Source organism: Eschrichtius robustus, chromosome 3, assembly GCF_028021215.1.
Source record: "Eschrichtius robustus isolate mEscRob2 chromosome 3, mEscRob2.pri, whole genome shotgun sequence".
Classification (NCBI taxonomy): Eukaryota; Metazoa; Chordata; class Mammalia; order Artiodactyla; family Eschrichtiidae; genus Eschrichtius; species Eschrichtius robustus.
This window is the reverse complement of record NC_090826.1, coordinates 113,931,194-113,953,746: the sequence shown is the minus strand read 5'-3', so window position 1 is coordinate 113,953,746 and position 22,553 is coordinate 113,931,194. Positions and strand designations below refer to the sequence as shown.

The following is a 22,553-nucleotide window of genomic DNA, read 5'->3' as shown; positions in this document are numbered from 1 at the left end:
GTAGATGCTGGTTGGGAAGGCTCTTGGAGTTAAAAGCATGATATTGCAAAGCTTAAAAACATACCACCTTGCATTCACTACTCAACAGGAAGAACCTGCCCAAACCATGGGTGTTCCTTGCATGTGGTTGTATGTAGAGCAACACCCAGTACGTGCTAGGGCTCAGGCATTTATCCTAAAGAACATAGAGCATCTGTTTCTGTACTGTATTCTGTAACTTTTCAGAATCCTTCCTATCATACCTAGAATTCTTTTTCTCTGCCCTCTCCCAGTGTTCTTGATTCCAGTCTATTTTGGCTTGCTGGCTTATTTTCCTGGCATGCTTGTGTCACAGTAGGACCTCTGCTTTCCCTGTAAGCAGAAACAAAAGATGTTAAGTCCCATTTTGTGCTTTGTTTTTATCAAGGCAAAAAAAAAATCTTGTAGTGGCCCTGAGACGCTGGAAGCTAGGTGGGGCTAGCATTTGATTTTTTCAGAGTCCTTCCTCTGGGCCTTCCACTGTCCCCTTTGTCCTCATGACTCATGCAATCAGACTGTGTCTCCTCCCTGACCACGGGACTTAGTGTTACTAAGTTGAATACTAGGTAGAATAATAATAGCTAGTACACATTGCCTATTGTATAATAGATATGTTCTGTTCACCTTGCATATCCTCAAAAGGACCCTATAAGATAGGTAATAACCCCATTTTATGATGGGGAATCCAAAGCATAAAGTAGCTTGTCCAAGGGTCCCAAAGCTGATAAATGGCAGACCTAGAATTCCTGTGTAGGCAGTCTGGCTCTGTAAGTGCATTTACAGCTGGCTATGCTGCCTGAACAGAGTTGTGCTGTGGAAAAGGGCCGCTGGAGACTCTGCTCTGTTCATGCCTAGTATTCAGCTTCCTGCTTAACCAGTCTAAAGTCTTCAGCTTGGGACTTCCCTGGTGGCACAGTGGTTAATAAGAGTCCACCTGCCAGTGCAGGGGACACGGGTTGTGCGCCACAACTACTAAGCCTGCGCTCTAGAGCCACAAGCCACAACTGCTGATCCCGTGTGCCACACTACTGAAGCCCATGTGCGTAGAACCCGTGCTCCACAATAAGAGAAGCCACCGCAATGGGAAGCCCGTGCTCGCTGCAACTAGAGGAAGCCCTCACACAGTAACAAAGACCCAACGTGGCCAAAAATAAAATTAAAAAAAAAAAATGAAGTCTTCAGCTTTTTCTCTTCAATGAGAGTCTCTGAGATAAGCCTACCTATCTTTTGCTGAAATCCCTGTGTCTTTACTTGCAGTGTTAATTCCCTCAGAGCTTTAAGACCTTAAAGAAAGATGAGTTAATTCTCAAGTAAATAAAAAGATCTTGAAGAAGTAGTGCTTGGAAGATCTGAGAAGTTATGGAGGGCGGAATTGCCTGCCGTTTGTTCCTTAACACCTTTCTGGGTCCGTTCTGGTTTCAGCTGTAATGGTTAAGCACTTGGATAATTGTACATAGTAGTCTTCCCTGCTGTCAGAAGTGCCTCTTTCTTCTTTAAGACTTACAATGTCTCCTGAACCTATGAAAATTCCTTCTGGCATGTTAGATCAATCTGTACTCTTCAGTCTAACTTTCAAAGCCCCTTTGTGCTGTTCAAAGCCTAAATTTAACAGTGATTAAAGGCTACCCAAGCCACTTTGTTGCCTGCATGAACTCTAAGTGATTCCATGAACACAACTTTGCTGCCACCTTGACTTTGTCATGGTTCTTCCCTGTCAAATTCCAGGATTCAACTAAGTCGTATTCCACACCCACCCCCCACCCCGCAAAGTGGTGTATTGGGGGTGGTGGGGAGACTTGAATTCCTATTTACTGAAACCCTTTGAACTCAGCCAAGACTCTTGCTTATATCCTTGCTTGTCAAGTCCAGAGTTGATAACCTCAGAGGGTACAGGTACTTTTTTCCTCAGGAAAAGTGAAAGCTTTTTTTTTAAGTTTTATTGAAGTATAGTTGATTTACAATTTTTTTAAAGTTCCAAAGGAATATTTATTAAATACAGAAAAATAGAAATGATTTTCTAAAGAATCCAAAGCCCCTCTATCTGAATCCAACCACTGTTAATATTTTGTAATCTTTACTTCCAGTCTTATTTCTGTGCAACTTTATTTATTGAAAAAGAAAAAAGAAACAAAATATAGGAACAGAAAAAGCTCAACACATATAGAACATTTTTTTCATCTGTTAGTTTCACTTAGCATTAGGGTCAGAGGCATTTTCTCATGGCATTATAACTTCTCTGTAAATGTTTTTTTTTTTAACATCTTTATTGAAATATAATTGCTTTACAATGGTGTGTTAGTTTCTGCTTTATAACAAAGTGAATCAGCTATACATATACATATATCCCCATATCTCCTCCCTTTTGCGTCTCCCTCCCACCCTCCCTGTCCCACCCCTCTAGGCGGTCACAAAGCACCAAGCTGATCTGCCTGTGCTATGTGGCTGTTTCTGTTGTACAGCAAAGTGACATATCTTTTTTGTATTCTTTTCCATTCTGGTTTATCACAGGATAATGAATGTAGTTCCTTGTGCTATATACAGTAGGACCTTGTTTATCCATTCTGTATGTAATAGTATGCATATGCTAATCCCAAACTCCCAATCCTTCCCTCCCCGACCCCCACCCCTTACTAACAACCACAAGTCTGTTCTCTATGTCTGTGAGTCTGTTTCTGTTCCATAGATATGTTCATTTGTGGGTTTTTTTCTTTCTTTTTTGGCCACACCGCACAGCATGCGGGATCTTATTTCCCTGACCAGGGATCGAACCCGTGCCCCCTGCAGTGGAAGCACAGATTCTTAACCACTGGACTGCCAGGGAAGTCCTGTGTTGTATTTTAGATTCCACATGTAAGTGATATCATATGGTCCTTGTCTTTTTCTGACTTACTTCGCTTAGTATGGTAATCTCTAGGTCCATCCATGTTGCTGCAAGGGGCACTATTTCATTCTTTTTTATGGGTAATATTCCTGTGTGTGTGTGTGTGTGTGTGTGTGTGTGTGTGTGTGTGTATACCACATCTTATTTATCCATTCATCTGTTGATGGACATTTAGGTTGTTTCCATGTCTTGGCAATTGTAAATAGTGCTGCTATAGGGGGTGCATGTATCTTTTTAAATTATAGTTTTGTTTGGGTATATGTCCAGTAGTGGGATTGCTGGATCACATGGCAACTCTATTTTTACTTTTTTGAGGAACCTCCATACTGTTTCCCATAGTGGCTGCACCAATTTCTATTCCCACCAACAGTGTAAGAGGGTTCTCTTTTCTCCACCCCCTCTCCAACATTTATTATTTGTAGACTTTTTTTCTTTTTTCTAGCCGCACTGCGATATGCAGGATCTTAGTTCCCCAACCAGGGATCGAACCTGTGCTGCCTGCAGTGGAAGCACGGAGTCTTAATCACTGGACCACCAGGAAAGTGCCCTTGTAAACTTTTTAATGATGGCCATTCTGACTGGTGTGAGGTCGTACCTCATTGTAGGTTTCTCTTTATGTATAGTTAATTTTTATTGCAGTTTGGTTGATTTACTGTAGTTTTGATTTGCATTTCTTTAATAATTAGCGATGATGAGCATCTTTTCATCTGCCTATTGGCCATCTGTATGTCTTCTTTGAGAAATGTCTATTTAGGTCTTCTGCCCATTTTTCAGTTGGTTTGTTTTTTTTGTTATGGAGTTGTATGAGCTGTTTGTATATTTTAGAAATTAATCCCTTGTTGGTTGCATCATTTGCAGATATTTTCCCCCAGTACATAGGTTGTCTTTTCGTTTTGTTTATGGTTTCCTTTGTACAGAAGCTTGTAAGTTTGATTAGGTCCCATTTGTTTATTTTTGCTTTTATTTCTATTGCCTTGGGAGACTGACCTAAGAAAACATTGGTACAATTTATGTCAGAGAATGTTTTGCCTATGTTCTCTTCTAGGAGTTTTATGGTGTCATGACTTATATTTAAGTCTTAAGCCATTTTGAGGTTTTTTTTGAGTATGGTGTGAGGGTGTGTTCTAACTTCATTGATTTACACGTGGCTATCTAACTTTTCCAATACCACTTGCTGAAGATACTGTGTTTTCCCCATTGTATGTTCTTGCCTCCTTTGTCAAAGATTAATTATCTATAGGTGTGTGGGTTTGTTTCTGGGCTCTCTATTCTGTTCCATTGATCCATATGTCTGTTTTTGTGCCAATACCACGCTGTTTTCTTTTCTTTTTTTTTTATTTTTTGGCCATACTGCACAGCTTGTGGGATCTTAGTTCCCCAACCAGGGACTGAACCCCCACCCCCTGCAGTGGAAGCATGGAGTCTTAACCACTGGACTGTCAGGGAAGTCCAATACCACACTGTTTTGATTACTGTAGCTTTGTAGTATTGTCTGAAGTCTGGGAGGGCTATGCCTGCTGCTTTGTTCTTTTTCCTAAGGATTGCTTTGGCAATTCTGGGTCTTTTACGGTTCCATATACATTTTAGGATTATTTGTTCTAGTTCTGTGAAAAATGTCATGGGTAATTTGATAGGGATTGCATTAAATCTGTAGATTGCTTTGGGTAGTAAGGCCAGAAAAATGAAAGTTTTTAAGGAAACTTGAGTTTATCCTAGAGTAGCCATTTGGGGGAAAAAATGAAATTGGATCCTTTCTTCATTTATTACAGCAAAATTAATTCCAGGCAACTGAAATATTTAAATATAAGAGTACTAGAAGAAGACACGAGATTTAAAAACATACTTACCAGGGGAATTCCCTGGCGATCCAGTGGTTAGGACTCTGCGCTTTCACTACCAAGGGCGCGGGTTCCTTCCCTGGTCAGGGAACTAAGATCCTGCAAGTTGCACAGTGTGGCTGTAAGTAAGTAAGTAAATAAATAAATACTTATCAGAGTGGGGGAAAATAATAAATGTAACTACATAGAATATTTGCATGGCAAAAAAAGAACAAATGGGAGAGGGAGGATGATGTTTGCAACAGTACAAGAGTTGATTTCCTTGAACTTTTAGAACTTGACCATTAAGAAGATAGGGCCTCAGAAAAATAGGCAAAGGATATAAATAGCTCCAGAGAAGCAAAAAATAAATGACTAATAAAACATGAAGAGATGTTTAACCTTATTCATAGGGAAATGCAAGTTAAGTTTGGTAAGCACTTGCCAGGGTGTGGGGGAAGTGGGCTCTCAAACATGGTGTGAGTGTCAATTGATGAACCTCACAGAGGGCAACTTGACTGGGCAATTCTACTCCTGGGTATTTATCCTATAGATTTGGTTACAATTATGCATGAAATGCTTTTCATACAGGGATATTCCTTTCAGTGTTGTTTGCCATAGCAAAATGTTGGATACTATCAAGGTTCTGGCTAAATATACCCATGGAACGTCCCCCCTGCAATGAAAGACTGGAGAATGAGACAATTCCAAGTGCATTGATACAGAACATTCCTCAATATATAAGTGAAAAAACAAACTGCAGAACAGTGGATTCCATTGTATCTTATTATACATATGTATATGTGTATATATATATGTATATGTATATATGTATTATCAAGTGTGCACACACACACACACACACACTTGAGGGACTTCCCTGGCAGTCCAGTGGTTAAGACTGCACTTCCACTGCAGGGGACACGGGTTCAATCCCTGGTCGGGGAACTAAGATCCCACATGCCACATGGCATGGCCAAAAAAACAAAACAAAACATACACTTGAGCGTGCATAGAATATTTTATGAAGGACACATGAGAAACTGATAATAGTGGTTGTCTCAAGGAAGGACCCAGGTTGCTGGGGAATAGGGATGGTACCCTTTGGTACCTTATGAATATTGTACTGTATGCATTTTTTATTAGCCAAAATGATTTTAGGATTAAGCAAAACAAACAAACAAACAAAAAACCAAAACAAAACAAGAAAGGACTTCCCAGGTGGCGCAGTGGTTAAGAATCCGCCTGCCAATACAGGGGACACGGGTTCAATCCCTGGTCTGGGAAGATCCCACATGTCGCAGAACAACTAAGCCTGTGTGCCACAACTACTGAGCCCACGTGCTGCAACTACTGAAGCCTGTGCGCTCTAGGGCCCACGCGTCGCAATGAAGCCCATGCGCCTAGAGCCCGTGCTCCACAACAAGAGAAGCCACAGCAGTGAGAAGCCCGTGCACCGCAACGAAGATTAGCCCCCACTTGCCGCAACTAGAGAAAGACCGCGTGCAGCAACAATGACCCAACACAGCCAAAAAATAAATAAAATTTAAAAATTAAAGAAGAAAAACAAGAAAAATAAAAAGTGCATTCATTCAGCCAGACATGAACTCCCTCCTATGACAGTTATGTATCACTTCCATGTCCTGTTTTCTGAGGTTTCTTTTCTCCACAATAAAATTGTGAGCTCTTCCAGGACAAGAACCTGCATAGCTGGGGGCTCAATAAATATTAAAAATTGACAAAAAGAACCCTCTGAGGTGTGCTATCTCTCCCATCGAATTCTTTCAAATTCTTCTCTGTGCCTTCCCTGCCACAGAGTCATTCTATAGATTATATTTGGATGTTGAATCCAGACATCATGCCTGCTTATAGGTAACTTTAGCGGGACCAGTTGGGTAGGAGAGGTTGGGAGTATGTCTGCAGATCTAGCCTGGGATGACTTGCTTGCCAGGTCAGTTGGGGATGACGAACTCCTACCCTTTCTGATTCTATTCTCACTCACAAATCTGGGTTGAGGGAGGCGGTCTCTTTAAGAACTGCTGTGATGGTCCCGCCCTTTAAAGAGATCAGCTGAATCTGTGAGTCACATGAGTTCAGCGTCTCTTCCGCCCTCTGAAGTCGGGACTGCCTGAGAAGCTATGAGGAGCCTCGTGCTCCTCCTGAGTCTACTTCTGACAGCAGCTCCGTTTGGCTTTCTGGGGGAGGAGACCCGCCAGGTGAGGGGCTAGAGCAATAGGTGTTTCAGGATATGCTACCTTGAAGGGTGGTTGGAATCTAGGGCAAACAATTGATGGGGGTGGAGCATGCTTGCATTGACAAAAGAGTTTTTCAAACTGGGGGTCGGAGCAGCCGTGGGTCACGGGACAGGATTGGGGAGTAGGGTGGATGTGAGGGCTTCCTGTGTTCCGGTGAAACCTGGACCTTGACTTAGCCCTGAGTGAGCCAGGTCCAAGCAAGTGTTGGATTTTTTTCTTCCTCTCAGCCCTGTGCCCTGATCTCTCCACCAGGGTCAAGGCAGTTCTGGCTCTACCCACCTCTCCTCCACCCCACCTCTGCCCCTTACAACAAGGTTCTGTTAGCTCCCACAAGCATTCCTCTTGCCTAGGCCCCCAAGGTCCCACCCTTTCCCCATCATTTTCCAAGGTCCCTCTCCTTATCCCCAAACTTCTTTGCCCTGTGTCTCTTCCTGATCCTGTTCGCTTGACCCTCCACTGCTCCATGTTCCAGGTGTCTCTGAAGGTCATCTCTGACTGGCTGGACCCTTTCCAGAACTTGCTTCATATCCAGGCAGTGGGTGCCACTTCCACCCTGCACTATGTGTGGAGCAGCCTGGGACCCCCAGCCGTGCTGCTGGTGGCCACCAACACCCCCAACAGCACCCTGAGTGTCAACTGGAGCCTCCTGATTTCCTCTGAGCCTGACGGGGGCCTCATGGTGCTCCCCAAGGAGAGCATCCAATTTTCTTCTGCCCTCGTCTTTACCAGGGTGAGGAGGTTGGGGGAGAACCAAGGGGAAGAGTGCAGAGGAGAGGGTTCATTCGAGTTAGAGGGAGAAACTGAAGACGGGGTAGGTGAAGTAGAGTCAGGTATGAGAGCCTGGGGTGGGGCCAGTGAACGGGGGGGGGGGTGGTGGTGATTCAGGAGAAAGCTGGACTCAGGCAAGCCTAGTCCCTCCCCACCCCCACCCGCCAGCTGTTTGAGTTTGACAGCACCAACACATCGGATGCGGCCGCCAAGCCTCCAGGAAAATCATATCCCCCATACTCCTTGGCTGATTTCTCCTGGGACAACATCACTGACTCATTGGATCCTGCCAGCCTGAGCGCCACATTTCGAGGCCACCCCATTCACGACCCCACTGGGGCTTTTGCCAATGGCAGCCTGGCCTTCAGGGTAAGGGTATGGGGAATCAGAACTCAAAAGGCTGGTTTACGAAGGTGGGAGTTAATGATGGGGGTCGCCTTCAAACACAGGCATCCACCTGCTTCCCACACCTCCCATGCCTCTTCCATCCTAGGTTCAGGCCTTCTCCAGATCTGGCCGACCAGCCCAACCCCCTCGCCTCCTGCACACAGCGGACACCTGCCAGCTAGAGGTGGACCTGGTTGGGGTCTCTCCCCGGGGAAACCGCTCCTTGTTTGGGCTGGAGGTAGCCACGTTGGGCCATGGCCCTGACTGCCCCTCAGTGCAGGAGCAGCGCTCCATCGATGATGAATATGCACCTGCTGTCTTCCAGGTCAGGCTTCCAGCAGAGAAGCAGATGGGTGTGGGGTGAAGGGGGACCCCATTAGGACCTCAGAGAATCATCCAACCATTTACCATTTAGCAACACTTTATTCAGCTCCTTTAAGTGCTGGGCACTGTGCTAATGAATTTAGCCCAGTCTCTGCTCTCAGTGGAGAAGCCAGAGGGAAGGCGGTACAGTGTGACTAGTGCTCTGACAGATGGGATTTGCAAGGGCCCGGGGGCCCAAAGGAGGGAGCTGAGTGCAAGCTTGCTGAGTGTTGAGGCTGGAAAAGGACCCAGTGCCATCCAGTCCAGCTCCCCTTTCTACAGAGGAGAGATTGATGCAAACAGCCTGTTAGTTCTAGAACCAGGCCTAGGATTCAGGACAACTCGTGACAGACGGAGGCTGGGAAAGGGTGGGGGAACAGAAAAGTTGGGCACCACTGGTCCTCCTCATCCTGCCTGTTTGCCTTTCTCCCCAGTTGGACCAGCTGCTATGGGGCTCCCTCCCATCAGGCTTCATGCAGTGGCGACCAGTGGCTTTCTCCCAGAAGCAGGGGGGCCGGGAATCAGCCATGCCCTGCCAAGCTTCCCCTCTTTACCCCACCTTGGCATACCTTCTCCCCCAGTCACCCATTGTCCGAGCCTTCTTTGGGTCCCAGAACAACTTCTGTGCCTTCAATCTGACATTTGGGGCTTCCACAGGCCCTGGCTACTGGGACCAACACTACCTCAGCTGGTGAGAGTCAGGGCCTGGGCCAAGGGTTTGGGAGGTCGAAGTGGAGGAGGGTTGGGCCTCTCGGCCTTCCCTCCTAAGCCTGCTCACCTCTCTTTCTCACTCTGCTTGCTCTAGGTCCATGCTCCTGGGTGTGGGCACCCCTCCAGTAGATGCCTTGTCCTCGCTAGTCCTAGGCATCGTGGCAGTGGCCCTGGGTGCTCCAGCGCTCATGCTGCTGGCAGGAGGCGTGTTTCTGCTGCTGGGCCGCAAGTGGTGCTCAGAATACCAGCCTATAAATTGAGGCCTGCTCTCTAGAGGGAAGGACATTACTGGACCTGCTTTGCTGGTCTGCAAGTTTGAGGGTCAGTATTACCAGCCAGCTGCTCCCTTTTCCCATCTTGCTTTTCTGCAGAACCTCAGAGACCAGCCTCAACTTCCTGCGGACCCAGGTGGGGCTTCCTTCAAACTTTGAGGAGGCACCAGGGACAGAGTGATTGCTAGAGGGTCCCCTCGGCGTTGCCTCCCCGCCCCTCCACCCCCCATTTCCCTTGAATGGGACTCACAGGCCTAAATGAGAGGCCTTTTGACTTGTCTGCTACCCTGGAGGGCACGAAATAGACTAAGTTTTTCCCCAGGGCTTGTCTCTCTGTGTGAGTGTTGCTGGGTCTGGTTCCAGGGAATGAGAGGGCTGGAGGTGGGCATGGAAGGCAATTTCTTGTTTGCAGCACCATTTCTTCCCCAGGCCCAGTTCTCTCCCTTGCCATGGGACCAGGCTTCTGCCAGCCACTCTTCAGCATGCGGAGCTGGGAGGTCTCTGGTGCAGTCTGAATCCAACAAGGAAGGGACACTTGAGACGAGGGCGCACACACGAAGGAAGAGCCAAGGAAGACAGTGGTAGTTGTTTATTGTTACACACACATTCATATGGGGTTAACATCAACCACTATGTCTTCCAACCATTCCCAGCCACCACAGGTATGGGTGCACGTGTGCACACACACACACACACACACGCCCACACACTCACACACACACACACACACATGCCTCTTGGGAGGCAGGTTTCCCTGTCTGCTCCTCTTCCCATGAGAGAGGTATGACTTCTGGGAAGTGTGGAGGTGCAAGGTTACAGGGACCTAAAGGGTTGGAAGGGAGGAGGCAGCCACACTGGATTGGGACAGCTGTAATTGACTTGACTGAGGCTCAAGAGCCTATATGGCCAGTCATGGAGGGTCCTGAACCCAGGTCCCCAGGAAGGTTTTCACCAAACGTGAACATCCTATTTGATCTGATGCCCAGCCATTACCTTTAGGCATGGGCAAGGTTTCTAGTCTCTTTGAGGCCCTCTGCTTAGACACCCAGCACAGAAATGGTCAGTTTTGGCTGTGGCTCTGCTGGCTGCCTCACAGGAGGCTGGGCAGTGGAGCAGAGTCCAGCCATTGTGGGCCCTAGTGGCAGTGGTGGGAGGCTGCTCAGGAAGGAACCATGCCTCTGCTCCCGGTCCTGTGCCCTCAGCATCCTTAAGGAACATGGCTGTCCACCTCTTTCCCTGAAAGAATGTCTGAGTCCCTCCCGCCTAATTGTCCCAGGCTCCAAAGGTGAAGGGGAGTGCCCCAACTCGGAGAGCAGGGGACAGTCCAGGCTCTGATTGGATGGTACCCCTGTCGGGGCAGTAGGTGGGTTCATCCCACCCAGGTACCAGGGCTGGGAGCAAAGGGGTGGGGCGGCTTAGCCCCAGGAGCGAGGCCTGTGGTCTGAGGCGGAGCGGGCGTGGTCAGGGTAGTCCAGGCGGCTCTCGGAGGCAGTGAGCATGCGTTCGGGCTCCACCACGAACATATAGTAGAGGTTCCACACCAGCATGGACAGCAGGGGCAGGAATGTCAGGCCGTAGCCAAAGCCTCGGAAGGAGCGGCCCACGGCAAAGGTCAGCCAGTATATCAGCCTGGGAAGCAAGAAAAGATCGGGCTTTCCTTGAGGGGAGTACATGAGCTAACTGGCAACAGGCTGATGATGGGGAGAATACAAAGTGAAGGCAGCAGATGGATGTTGGTCAGCACAACTGATACCTCTAAAGACAGCCAGTGTTTATGTACTTACCATGTGCCAGGCATGGTACCAGTTACTTTAGGGGCACTGTTTAATTTAATTTAGACCCCCACATCTCTATGAAGTGTGTATATTATTCACCTCCCTCTTTGTTTACTTTTCAAATTTTAATTAAAAAATTTTCAGTAGGCAGTATACATTTACATGGTTCAAAATTCAAAGGTACCAGTGAGTATAGTAAAACGTGTTCCTTTACTGATTCCCAGATACCCTATTCTCGTCCTTCACCTTCTCCCCTCTGTTCCACTCCCACCCCAGACATCTAATATTATGGTTTCTTGTACATCGTGATGTTTTCTGTACATAAGAGCGAAAAGATTTATGTTTTCCTTTTCCCTTTTTTTTTTGGAAGTTTGGTAGCATACTAAATATAGAGATTGTTCTGCACATTGATTTTTTTTTCCTCATTTAATGTATCTTGGAGATTGTGTTATATTAGTATATAAACAGCTTCATTATTTCACAGCTGCAGTACATTCCATTGTATTTACTTCCCCTTTTGCAGATGAAGAAACTAAGATTCCAAAAGGGTTAAGTAAGACTGGTCCAAAGTCACCCGTTGGGGAAATAGTAAAACCATGGTTTGAACCCATGCCTGTTCATCACCCCGTCTCCTGCCATTTTAGAGGGGCTGAGGGAAAGAAGAGAGTAAGGAAACCAGCTTCAAGAGAGCTTGAGGCCCAGAGGGATGGACTAGGCACAACCAAATTTCCCCTCTTGGAAGATCCATTCAAAATACACACTCCTCAGTGGCGGGAGGGCAGCAGCTTCCCCTTAATATATGAAGGATCACTTATTACAAAATTGTGATGTCTCTATTTTTTTACCTGGGAAATGGAGGAAAGAGTAACTGCTGATTCTCTACTGCACCAGGAGGCAGCATAGCTTAATAATAATATAAAAGTTCACATTTAGTGAACACTTACCAAGTACTAGACTGTTGCAAGCACTCTACATGAATTAACTAACTTAATCTTCACAATAACTCCATTTTACAGATGATGAAACTGAGGCACAAAATACCTAAGTAACTTGCCCATGGTAGAGAAGAAGGACCCTGGAAGAGAGAAGGAAGGGACCTGGGTTCTAGTCGTGCCTCTGCTGCTGACTGACCTATGCGACTCTTCTCCCCCAATCTGTAGTCACTTTCTCTCTGTAAAATGGGTAAGATGGACCAGACAATTGCTGGTCCTTTAGCTCCCTGATGATTCTTGGTGCTTAAACCAACTTCTGTCTGAGACCAGCATTCCCCGAGAGGGAGATGGGAGGTTGAGTTACATGAGCAGGAACATATTTATCTTGGGAAACATCTACTGGGAGAACTTGCAGGGCTGCATGATGGTCAGGAGGCTGGTGGGACAAATGACCACTAGACTACAGTCAGAAGTGACAGGAAGACAGATTTAAGCTAAATAAGAAGAATGCTTTAGCAGTTAAAGCTACCTGGAATGCTATATGGAAAATAACAAAAGGAAATGTATTAGGGGAAAAAATGGAAAGGCCGGCATTTGGCTTCAGAAATTCAAAGGTGCCTTCTGGGTTAACAGTAGTTCACATGAAAACACCCCTAAGGATTTCAGGTGCCTACAAATTCTAAATGAAAGCAGAGTAATGAGGCTGCCATGAGACCTATGTGGCCTTGGCTTGTATGAACAGGACAATACCCTTGACCAGCCCCCATCCCTCCCATTTGACAAGCAGGAGAATTTCCTGCCTCGAGGGAAGGACACAGGATAGTGAAGGGACCAGGGCCATTTAGCAAAGTAAACACTGGGGAAGCAGAGTGTTGGAGTGGGGGAATTGAGAGCTGTTGTCAAAGATCTGAATTTGTCTAGGCAACTACAGAGGTCAGAGTCAGGGCAGCAGTTTTTAGCACAATATAAAAAAGGACTTTCTAATAATTAGGACTTTTGAAAAATGAAACAAGACTGCCTTATAAAGAACCAAGCACTTGGTCACAGGGGCTGTTCAACCAATGTTCAGCCAATGGCCACCTGACCAGAGTGCCACAGAGGAGTGGCTGCAATGGGTGGGAGGCTGGTCTAGGTGACACCTGAAAGCCCTTCCAGTTCTAGGCTGATACATGTATCTTATGAAAGACATATGAGCTGATCACCTGCTACCAGGTGAGGTAAAGTGCAAGCAAGAAAGTGACTCAACTTTCTGGGGTGCACATTTGGGCTGATGCAGAGTCCAGAAAGCTCCCTGGCTCTCCAGACATTCAGATGCCTGGGTCTCTTGAGCACCAGCACCTCCCTATGCCCCACCCCCGGCCCCAACTCACCGGGAGATGGCAAAGAGACCAGTGAGCAGAGGCAGCAGTTTGAGGGTATCTTGGGGCAGGTAGGTGGAAAGCACGGCCAGGTTGAAGAAGTAGAGGATGAAGAGCTGGACCGACTGGGCCACATATCGCCGGTGGATCTCCACCTCCCGCCGTGGCTCCCCAAAGGGTCGCAGGGCGGAAAAGCACAACAGGCTCAGCCCGTACACCAGGATCCCTGGGTGGGGTTGGAGGACACATAGGGTCAGGAGAGGAGCGGCAGGCAGGAAGCTGGGGGCAGGGTTCGTAGCAGAGAGCTCATGGGCATGGGCTCTGCACCGTGGGTGGGGCTGAGGTGGTCCTGGGAGGAGGTGGGCACACAGGGGTGACAGGGTGTGGGAGGCCCTGAGGGTCCAGGTCTAGTGAAGGGAAACTCTCCTGCTCCCCAAGCCAGGGAGGCCCTGCCCTCCAGCCCAGCTCCCACATGCCCCCTCCCTTCTTGCAGGGCCCAGGCTCACCCAGTACAATGGGGAAGGTGGCAAAGACCCCGCAGCGCAGCGTGTAGATGAGGCGGGAACTCATGGTCGGCAGGCGCGGGGCATCGAAGGGCAGGAAGGCATATGCCCCATAGAGCAGGCAGGGGAAGAGGATGAGGGCGGCTCCCACCGAGGCCATGGCCCACAGCCCCTCATGGCCTCCACATCCCCTGCAGCACCCACAGGAGTACCCAGGTGGCCTCACCACTGCCTCGGCCCACTTGCGCTCCGGGGGCTCAGGGTGGGTGGCCCGGGTGGGCAGGAGTGTCTGGCGGTGCTCACCCTCACTGGCCTCACAGCACACAATGAGGTCTTCCTGGGGCCGCCGCTCAATGCACTGTAGGTCGATGGGCACGAAGGCCCGGGCCACCTTCTCGGGCAGCAGGCTGGCGTCATCTTCGGGCAACTCCTCTAGCTTGGTGGGTGGCTCTGACTCAAGGGGCTCAGGCTCAATGTTCCTCCAGCCAGGGGGATCTGAGAACGGGGCACTGGGCTGGGGGCCAGTCCCCCAGGGCAAGGTGGCAGCCTCACTTACTGTGCTGTCTAGACCATCCTCCGTCCCCTCTCCGGCTGTGGGAGACCCAGCTGAAGATCCCGCTCTGGAGGACTCAGCTCCAGGGGACTCAACCCCATCTTCCCCTTCCAGCTTCCGGCCATTGGGGACCAAAGCCTGGGGTGGGCTCTTCTCCAGGGCCTCGGGCCCCTTCACTTCCAGCAGGGCCAGGGTCTCGGGTTCTGTCATCCTGGGGCTTCACTTCTGGGGTCTACCGCAGGTCATGTCACCCTGGAGGGAGTAAAGTTCTGTCAGAAGCTGCCGTCCTCTGGCCCTCAGGAGGGGTTGACAGAACTGGAAGTCTCCAGGGCAGCTGGCCTCGTGGGCTTTAGTCCTTTCTGGGACCTTAGGGAGAACATGGTCCGGAGGAAGGTGTTGAAACAGAGGGAGGCAGGAGGGAAGTGAGAGCCGAAATGGAGGCACCCTTTGGACATCAAATGCTAATCAGCAGGAGAGGGTGAGTCAGGGGGCACAGGCGCTGGCAGCTGTGGCCTCAGCCAGCCGCCACCCACACCTTCTACCCCCTCCACCAAAACCCTTGGGGTCACGGCCACCCTAATGCAGGAATGGGAGGAAAAGGAGAGGTCTAGAATTTTGCCAAGGATTTTATTCCCGCTAAGGATCTTCTGTGGACAGAGAAGCTGCCCCTTCACTTCCACACCTCCTATTCCCCTGCAGATCCCCAACTGGAACTCTCCTGGCAACTGATACCAATGATTTGCCAAGAGATCTGTCCCAAGGAGCTGGCAATAGCAGTGCATCCTGTTCTTTGGTCTCCAATCTGGATACCTGGTCAGTTTCCAAACTTCTCAGTAACCCACCCACAACGTCTCTGGAGGGCCTGGGTCTGTTCATTCTGACCTCTAAGTCTAATCAAGGCTGTTTCCCATGCCTCCTCTCTGGTCTTTCTTCCCTCCCTGCTGCCCTCCATCTCACTGCTTCTGGTTGGGGCTGATTCCCCTCTCTCCACCTCCTCAAGGATCTCCTAACCCTTAGTGTTTGGACCCATGACACCCACTTACTTTCCATCTGGAGAGAGGTGGAGGGTCCCCAGCGTCCGGGAAGGAGCTGCCCAGCTCCCTGCTGGCTCTGCGAGTATTCCTCTCAGTCTCCCTCCCTTTACCTGTGTCTCCAAACCAGTCTGACCAGAGCAGGTGGGGCCCAGTTTAAAGGGGCAGGCCCCGCCCTGCTGAATCTGCCGACAGAAAAAGCATTAAAGGAGGACTTTCATCCTTTCTGAAAGTGGGGGTGCAGCTGATCATAGGGGTAAGTGTGTGTCCTAGCAACATGGGATGCATAGGAACCCCCAGCACAGGAAAGCAAAGGAGGAAGAAGTGGGTTTGGGCATCAGAGGGTGCTTGGAGTAGATTGGGATACCCAAAAGAGGTTGAATTTCTACACTTATTCATTCAATATTTATTGAGCACCTATTATTAGCTAGGCACAGACACAGGAAAGAACAAGATGACAGGCATAGTGTCTGTGCTTGGGACTTCCCTGGTGGCGCAGTGGTTAAGAGTCCGCCTGCCAATGCAGCGTGCACGGGTTCTATCTCTGGTCGGGGAAGAGTCCAGATGCTATGGAGCGACTAAGCCTGAGCGCCACAACTACTGAGCCTGTGCTCTAGAGCCTGCGCGCCTAGAGCCTGTGCTCCGCAACAAGAGAAGCCACCGCAATAAGAAGCCCGCGCACCACAACGAAGAGTAGCCCCTGGAAGAGTGGCCCCGCTCGCCGCAACTAGATAAAGCCAGAAAGCCCACGTGCAGCAACAAAGACCCAACGCGGCCAAAAAAAAAAAAAAAAAAAAAAAAAAAATCTCTGCGCTTAAAGCGCTTGTTCTTTTGGGATAACAGATAATAAAGAAGCCTAGCAACTAAACCAATATGACAATTTCAGTAGGGCAAACCTCTTTGCCAAAATGATATTTGAGCTGAGACCTGATGGGAAATCAGGAGAACGAGTGTTCCAGGCAGAGAAACAGCAAGTGAAAGGCCAGCAAGTGGGAAAGACAGGTTGTTTCAGGTACAGAAAGAAGGTCGGTGGCTGGAAAAGGAATTTATGTTCCCATTACAGCGGTACACAGGTCCCCTGAACACCTTGCCTTTTAGGTTAGGTTTAAGGTTTAAGAAAGCAATTGGAATCCAAGGTGATCTTTCCGGGGGCAGAACCGCTTAAGGGTGTACCTTCTCAGTCCTGTGGATCTTTTCCCCTGAAGTTATTTGAGCTTTGTGAGGGCAGGGACAGTGTCTGGATTGCTCACCTCTGTGTCTCCAGAACCCAGCATTGTGACTGGAAGACAGCAGGTGTTCAATAAACGTTTGCTGGACTGGTGAGAGATGAACATGCAAGTGGAAATCTTTGGGTTGGAGTGCGGGAGCTGAAGGGCCGAGGTGCCTGTACAAGAGTCCTGTATTGGAGGGCCTTGCTCTTATGCTATGCTTGACTCTTTCCAAGAAAATTTTCACATACACGTTTTTTGTTTGTTTAAATAATAGGGGAAAAGGGAGAATTGGAATCACCCTAACTAGTAATCTGAAAGAGGCTCGGTTCAAATGGGGCGGGGGTGGGGGGTGCGGGCAGAAGGATGGACCAAATGACCACCGTCAGACAAAGCAAAGTCAAGCTCCTAGCTGTGAGTCCATCTGCCCTGATCCATCTTAGCCTCGGCTCCCCCGTTCTCTGGCAGCTTTGTCAATAAAGTTTTTCGCAAGGGCTTGCAGAAGCCAGGAAGAGGCCATGCTGCCCAGAGTTAGTTCTGGCAACTTCCCGGGAGGGAAAACGAGTTTCGCGAGATTTGGTAGCGGCAGGCCACTGGCCCGCAACTTCCAGCTGGTATCGCGAGATTTGGCAGGCGGAGGAGGAGCTGTCGCGGGCAGCCGTCTCGCAGCTATGGCGGCCGAGGAGGGCCGGCGGCGGTGGCGGCTGCGGCTACGGCCGGAGTCGGCAGTGGTGGCGGTAGCGGTAGGTGGCGGGGATCTGTGACCGGGAGCCGCCCCCTGTCCCGAGCACCATGAGCCAAGGCCCCCCCACAGGGGAGAGCAGCGAGCCCGAAGCAAAGGTCCTCCACACTAAGCGGCTTTACCGGTGAGAGGGGCCGGGGCGTGAGTGCAGTCGCCAAGGGAAGTGGGGGGACCGCGAGGGGCGGGGCCTCCCGGGCGGGCGGGCTCTGGTGCCGGGCTGGGGTGCGGGCGAGGGAGGGGGGGGTGCAATTTTGGAGGGCGCAGAGGGGGCGGGGCCCCGTAACCCGGGATTGAGCTGAAAGAAGAAGGAATTGGGTGGGTGGGAGGTTGGGAGGGAAGCACGTGGAGGGATACCTTCCGCAGTGAGCTTGGGGCGGGCACCGAGCTTTGCGGATTTGGGGTAAGAAGGTGGGAATTGGGGACTGCAGGGGTTGGGAAGGTGAGGGTGGGGTCACATATGGGAGAAAAACCCGGAAGGGAATGGTGCTTAGAACCCTGTAAGGACTTACAGGGAAGAGCGCTGGACTGAAATCAAGAGAGCCAGGTTCAGCTCCTTGCTTTGCCATTCTCTCACAGTTTAACCTTGGGCCTCAGTTTTCTCATTCTTAAAAGGAGAGATTTGGATTTGATAGGCTTTGAGGTCCCTTATGGCTCTAAGTTTTGGGAATCGGAATGAAAAGAAAGAGGCTGGAAGACTATTTGTGTTGCACTGGAAGGGCGGTGAAGGACTTTGAGTCCAGAATGTTCTTAGGTCATAGGAGCCCATTTCAGGGCACCTGGGGACGCCTGAGTTCTGCCTTCCTTCCAGCCTCATGACTACAGTCTCTTGCCAGGCAACTTCCATTCCTGGTTTCTGATTTCCACAGTGCCACTCACACTCCTCAACATCTTCAACCTTTCAGCCCTCTGTTGGGAACAGGCCAGTATGAGCTCTTCCCATCCTGAGTGAGCTCCTCCTGCCCCGAGTCGAGGATTTTTTGTGTGGGGCAACTGAAACATGGGCTCTTGAACTGGATCAAAATAGGTTGAAGCATAGAGACCAACTTGAGTTTTCTGCTTTCTAATAGGGAGTAGGGTTTGGGGTTTTCATTCGGCTCAGGCTCTATAGAACCAGAGGTGTTTGCATGAGAAGACCAGCTTCAGAGCCACGGGCCTCATCTTGACAGTGAAAGAGTCAAGAACATGTTGTCTTTTCCACCCTTGAGTAGGCATCCTGCCTGCTCTGGCTTCCTAAGCCAGAAGGCAGAGGGGAGTATAGGCTGATCCAAAAATAGAAAAGTGATCCAATCTGTCAGCCCCTGGGCGCTCACTGTGGGCTGCCCCAAGCAGTCTCCAGGTGGGTGAGCAGTTGGCTGGGATGGCACGTGTGCCTTGTCATACTGACGAGTGTCAGTGCTGCCTGTCAGACAGAGCGTGGGCAGTGCTGGCAAGATTCCTTACTTGTCTCCAGCTTTTGGAAATGGCTCTGGTCATCCTTCTGATCATTCACAAATCTTGTTTTTTTCTCAAGCCACTGCCCTCACAGAACTGACTGACTTAAGCTAATATGTTTGCATGTGTGGCTTACATGTGTGCACATGGGTATCTCTGCTGGTAATTGTGTGTTGTTGGCTTTGGGCAGGATGGAAATTTGAGGCAGCAGATCTCTTTTTATTATGTATTATAGCAGTGTTGATTGGTGGGAAGAACTGGGGGAGGAAGGTCTGATTTCTCGGCCCAAGGTAAATATGTTGTTAGACTATGTAACTGTCATCCGACCTTCAGTAAATTTGGGAAATTCCCACAGTCTGTTTACAGAAAAGAAATTCTGAAATGTTTTAAGCCCCTCAGAAAAGGCAGCTGGAAAAGAGATGCTGGAAGGGACACAAGCACCAGTTAATGAGGCCAATTTTAACTGTTTTTTTGAAACATATTTTTCTTTTTTAACACTGTTCTAGGCCTAGGATTACAATAGTGAATGAGACACAAGACTGGTTTTTGTAGTTTTTGTTCTAAAGGAGATTACAATTTAGTGGAGGAGCTTAGGGTCTGATGGGAAATGTAGAAGAAAGTGCAGAGACCTCTCAGGTTTAAGAGTTTGCAATTAGAACTTCCTTGAGTAGTGGTTACTAACCTTTTTGAATTGAGAATCTAAGGAAAGCTCTGGGGCCTGTCCATAAAAATACACACACAGCCTCCTTACATCTGTGCATGGCACTGAAGTTAAAAGCCCTTTCCTGGGGACTAAGCTGGCATATCACTGATGGCTGCCTGGTGCTGCCCTTGGCATTGAGGGCCAGGATGGCTGAAAGGGCTTGGCTTCCATCTCTAGGCAGCCCAGGAGGTGTTTGGAGAAATGCTGGGCTCTTAAGATTGCTTGTGAGAAGGCCTTGATTACCATCCCACCCACTCAGCTGGGTGTTGGCGGTCACTTCACCCTGTACAGGACAGCTTTTAGTGGTGTACCACCTGAGCCACCACAAGATGCTAGCCTCCTGTGGCCCACTTTCCCTGGCCCAGGAGCATGTTTCAGTATTCTGAAACAATTTTGGACTGTTTTAGGAATCATCACTCCCTGTTTGTTGGTTGTTTTGTGTCCAGAGCTGTGCCTGATTCACCTGTTCTCACAGCTGCTGTCTGTCCTCTGGGTTTTACCCTTCCAGAGATGATACTTACCTAGGTACCTCTTGGCCATCCATTGTAGAGTTTCCTTGAACTTTTCTCTTAGGGTCTGGAATATCTTCCTCAGGATGAAGACTAATATTTTTTGGTACTTACTGTGTACAAGGCCCTGTTACAAGTGCTTTATATATTAGCTAATTTAACCCTCACAAAGTAGATGATGATATTAACCCCATTTTATAGATGAGAGAACTGACACATAAGGAAGTTAGGTTTTTTTTAAGGTTTTTTTTTTTTGGCTGCATTGGGTCTTAGCTGCGGCATGCGGGATCTTCGTTGAGGCATGCGGGATCTTTCATTGTGGCATGCGGGCTTCTCTCTAGTTGTGGCGTGTGGATTTTTTCTCTCTAGTTGTGGTGCACGAGCTCCAGGGCACGTGGGCTCTGTAGTTTGCAGCACGCGGGCTCTCTAGTTGAGGCACGCAGGCTTAGTTGCCCCGCGGCATGTGGGATCTTAGTTCCCCGACCAGGGATCGAACCCACGTCCCCTGCATTGGAAGGCAGATTCTTTACCACTGGACCACCAGGGAAGTTCCGGAAGTTAGATTTTTTTACCCAGGACCACATAGCTGGTAAGAAGTAGAGCTAGGATTTGAACCCAGGCTGTCTGGTTCCAGAGCCTACACTTTATATTAAAGAAACAGTTCCTTCAGCAGGATCCAGGAGACCTTATAACTAAGCAGTTTAGGGACACCCTCCCCCTTTCTCTTACCCCATTATTCCAAAGCAGAATTTTATATTAGGAATGCCTTTCCTTTATGTCAGAGATAATAAGCCTTTGCATAATAATAATTTATTCATTCCACCAATATTTATTGAATGCCTACTGTATACCAGTGCTGTATATAAATTATTTATTATTTCATTTAATCCTCACAACAGCCCTTTGAGGTAACTGCTATTATTTCCATTTTTATGGATGTGGTAACTAAGGCTTAAAGAGGTAGGTAATTTTTTTTTTTTTTAAATAAATGTATTTATTTATTTATTTATTTATGGCTGTGTTGGGTCTTCGTTGCTGCGCGTGGGCTTTCTCTGGTTGCAGCGAGTGGGGGCTGCTCTTCATTGCGGTGCGTGGGCTTCTCATTGTGGTGGCTTCTCTTGTTGTGGAGCACGGGCTCTGGGCGCGCGGGCTTCAGTAGTTGTGGCTCGCGGGATCTAGAGGGCAGGCTCAGTAGTTGTGGTGCACGGGCTTAGTTGCTCCATGGCATATGGGATCTTCCCGGACCAGGGCTCGAACCCGTGTTCACTGCATTGGCAGGCAGATTCTTAACCACTGCGCCACCAGGGAAGCCCGAGGTAGGTAATTTTGCCCAAAGTTATAGAGTTAGTAAGACACAGCCAGGTTCAAACCCTAGATGTTTTGCCTGGCATCACAGCCTATGCTCTTTCCATTGAGAGAGTCTACCTTCCCATATCACAGAGTTTCTCTACCTTGACACTGTTGACAGTTGGGGCCAGGGTAGTTATGGTGGTAGACTGTCCCATGTATTGTGGGGTGTCTAGCAGCACACAGTAAGTGCCAATAGCAGTGCCTCTTCTTCCCCTCCCCCAGGTAGTGACAATCAAAAATGTCTTCAGCATTGCCAGATGTCTCCTGAGGGAACTGCTGTATCAGGATGGAGACTGTGTTCATCTTGTTTTGTACGGAGCTCAGTCTGCAGCCATTTGGTTTCTCCACCCCAAATTCTTTAGCTTTTCCTCTGTGATCAGTGTTCCAGCATCATAGGTGGACCATACACATGGCTCAGGGGCTCTTTGCCTATGTTTCCCTGCAGGGCCGTGGTGGAGGCTGTGCATCGACTTGACCTCATCCTTTGCAACAAAACCGCTTATCAAGAAGTGTTCAAACCAGAGAACATTAGCCTGAGGAACAAGTAAGCTGAGACTCTAAACCACACATTCTTACAGTTTCTTTATTCCTTTCCACCTGAAACCCTGTCACATATAGACACGTGTTCTCTTTTATCTCCTGACCTCATGGTACAATAATGGGGTATGACGTCTCTGGCCTTCCTAAGAGGGAGAGGGGCTCCCTCACTCTCTGCAGCTTCTACATCTAACACCATTAGAATGGTGTTTGAGTTGGAGGAGTTGGCCATACTGCATAATGAAGGAAAGAAAGAGGAGATACAGAGGCAGAGTAAAAAGGAGAGAAAGGTGCAGGGAAAGAAATGAAGATTATTAAAATTCTTATTGCTTCTGCCTCTGTCTTTTGGGGCTGCCACTGCCTTCCAGGACTGCTGTTGTCTTGGGTCCTACTGACTGACCCTGGATGTCTATTGGGAGGCACAGAGATTTGTCAGTCAGGGTGTTGGC

The 22,553-nt window shown here is 48.7% G+C and overlaps 3 protein-coding genes across 4 annotated transcripts in view; 2 read left to right on the top strand and 1 right to left on the bottom strand.

The window, feature by feature from the left end:
• The first annotated feature begins 6,817 nt into the window (after positions 1-6,817).
• GLMP (glycosylated lysosomal membrane protein) lies at positions 6,818-9,795 on the top strand. 2 transcript variants are annotated; one of them, XM_068541020.1, is made up of 6 exons: positions 6,818-6,932; positions 7,444-7,701; positions 7,908-8,108; positions 8,233-8,451; positions 8,924-9,180; positions 9,295-9,795. In XM_068541020.1, exons 1-6 carry the CDS (start codon positions 6,855-6,857, stop codon positions 9,458-9,460), a joined length of 1,179 nt encoding a protein of 392 aa, XP_068397121.1. In that variant the 5' UTR covers positions 6,818-6,854; the 3' UTR covers positions 9,461-9,795. The 2 variants fall into 2 exon arrangements, with proteins under 2 accessions (XP_068397121.1, XP_068397122.1); XM_068541021.1 differs by lacking the exon at positions 8,924-9,180.
• A 1,092-nt stretch (positions 9,796-10,887) lies between these two features.
• TMEM79 (transmembrane protein 79) lies at positions 10,888-14,803 on the bottom strand. The gene is made up of 3 exons (XM_068541022.1): positions 14,044-14,803; positions 13,550-13,763; positions 10,888-11,101 (listed from the first exon to the last, which is right to left on the bottom strand). Exons 1-3 carry the CDS (start codon positions 14,801-14,803, stop codon positions 10,888-10,890), a joined length of 1,188 nt encoding a protein of 395 aa, XP_068397123.1.
• Positions 14,804-17,475: 2,672 nt separating this feature from the next.
• SMG5 (SMG5 nonsense mediated mRNA decay factor) overlaps positions 17,476-22,553 on the top strand; it is a 28,059-nt gene continuing 22,981 nt past the window's right edge. Inside the window, exons 1-2 of the mRNA XM_068541019.1 lie at positions 17,476-17,698; positions 22,013-22,111. Of these exons, the coding sequence (XP_068397120.1) occupies positions 17,625-17,698; positions 22,013-22,111 (173 nt within the window). The 5' untranslated portion in view covers positions 17,476-17,624. The remainder of the gene's footprint in view (positions 17,699-22,012; positions 22,112-22,553) is intronic.

Bases quoted from the DNA above. Each gene is read 5' to 3' on its own strand.
- GLMP (XM_068541020.1), top strand. From the start codon at position 6,855: ATGAGGAGCCTCGTGCTCCTCCTGAGTCTACTTCTGACAGCAGCTCCG. The intron at 8,452-8,923 runs GTCAGGCTTCCA...CTTTCTCCCCAG, and splicing joins ATGCACCTGCTGTCTTCCAG to TTGGACCAGCTGCTATGGGG. The intron at 9,181-9,294 runs GTGAGAGTCAGG...TGCTTGCTCTAG, and splicing joins GACCAACACTACCTCAGCTG to GTCCATGCTCCTGGGTGTGG.
- TMEM79 (XM_068541022.1), bottom strand. From the start codon at position 14,803: ATGACAGAACCCGAGACCCTGGCCCTGCTGGAAGTGAAGGGGCCCGAG. The intron at 13,764-14,043 runs GTGAGCCTGGGC...AACCCCACCCAG, and splicing joins CACCTTCCCCATTGTACTGG to GGATCCTGGTGTACGGGCTG. The intron at 11,102-13,549 runs GTGAGTTGGGGC...CTTGCTTCCCAG, and splicing joins GGTCTCTTTGCCATCTCCCG to GCTGATATACTGGCTGACCT.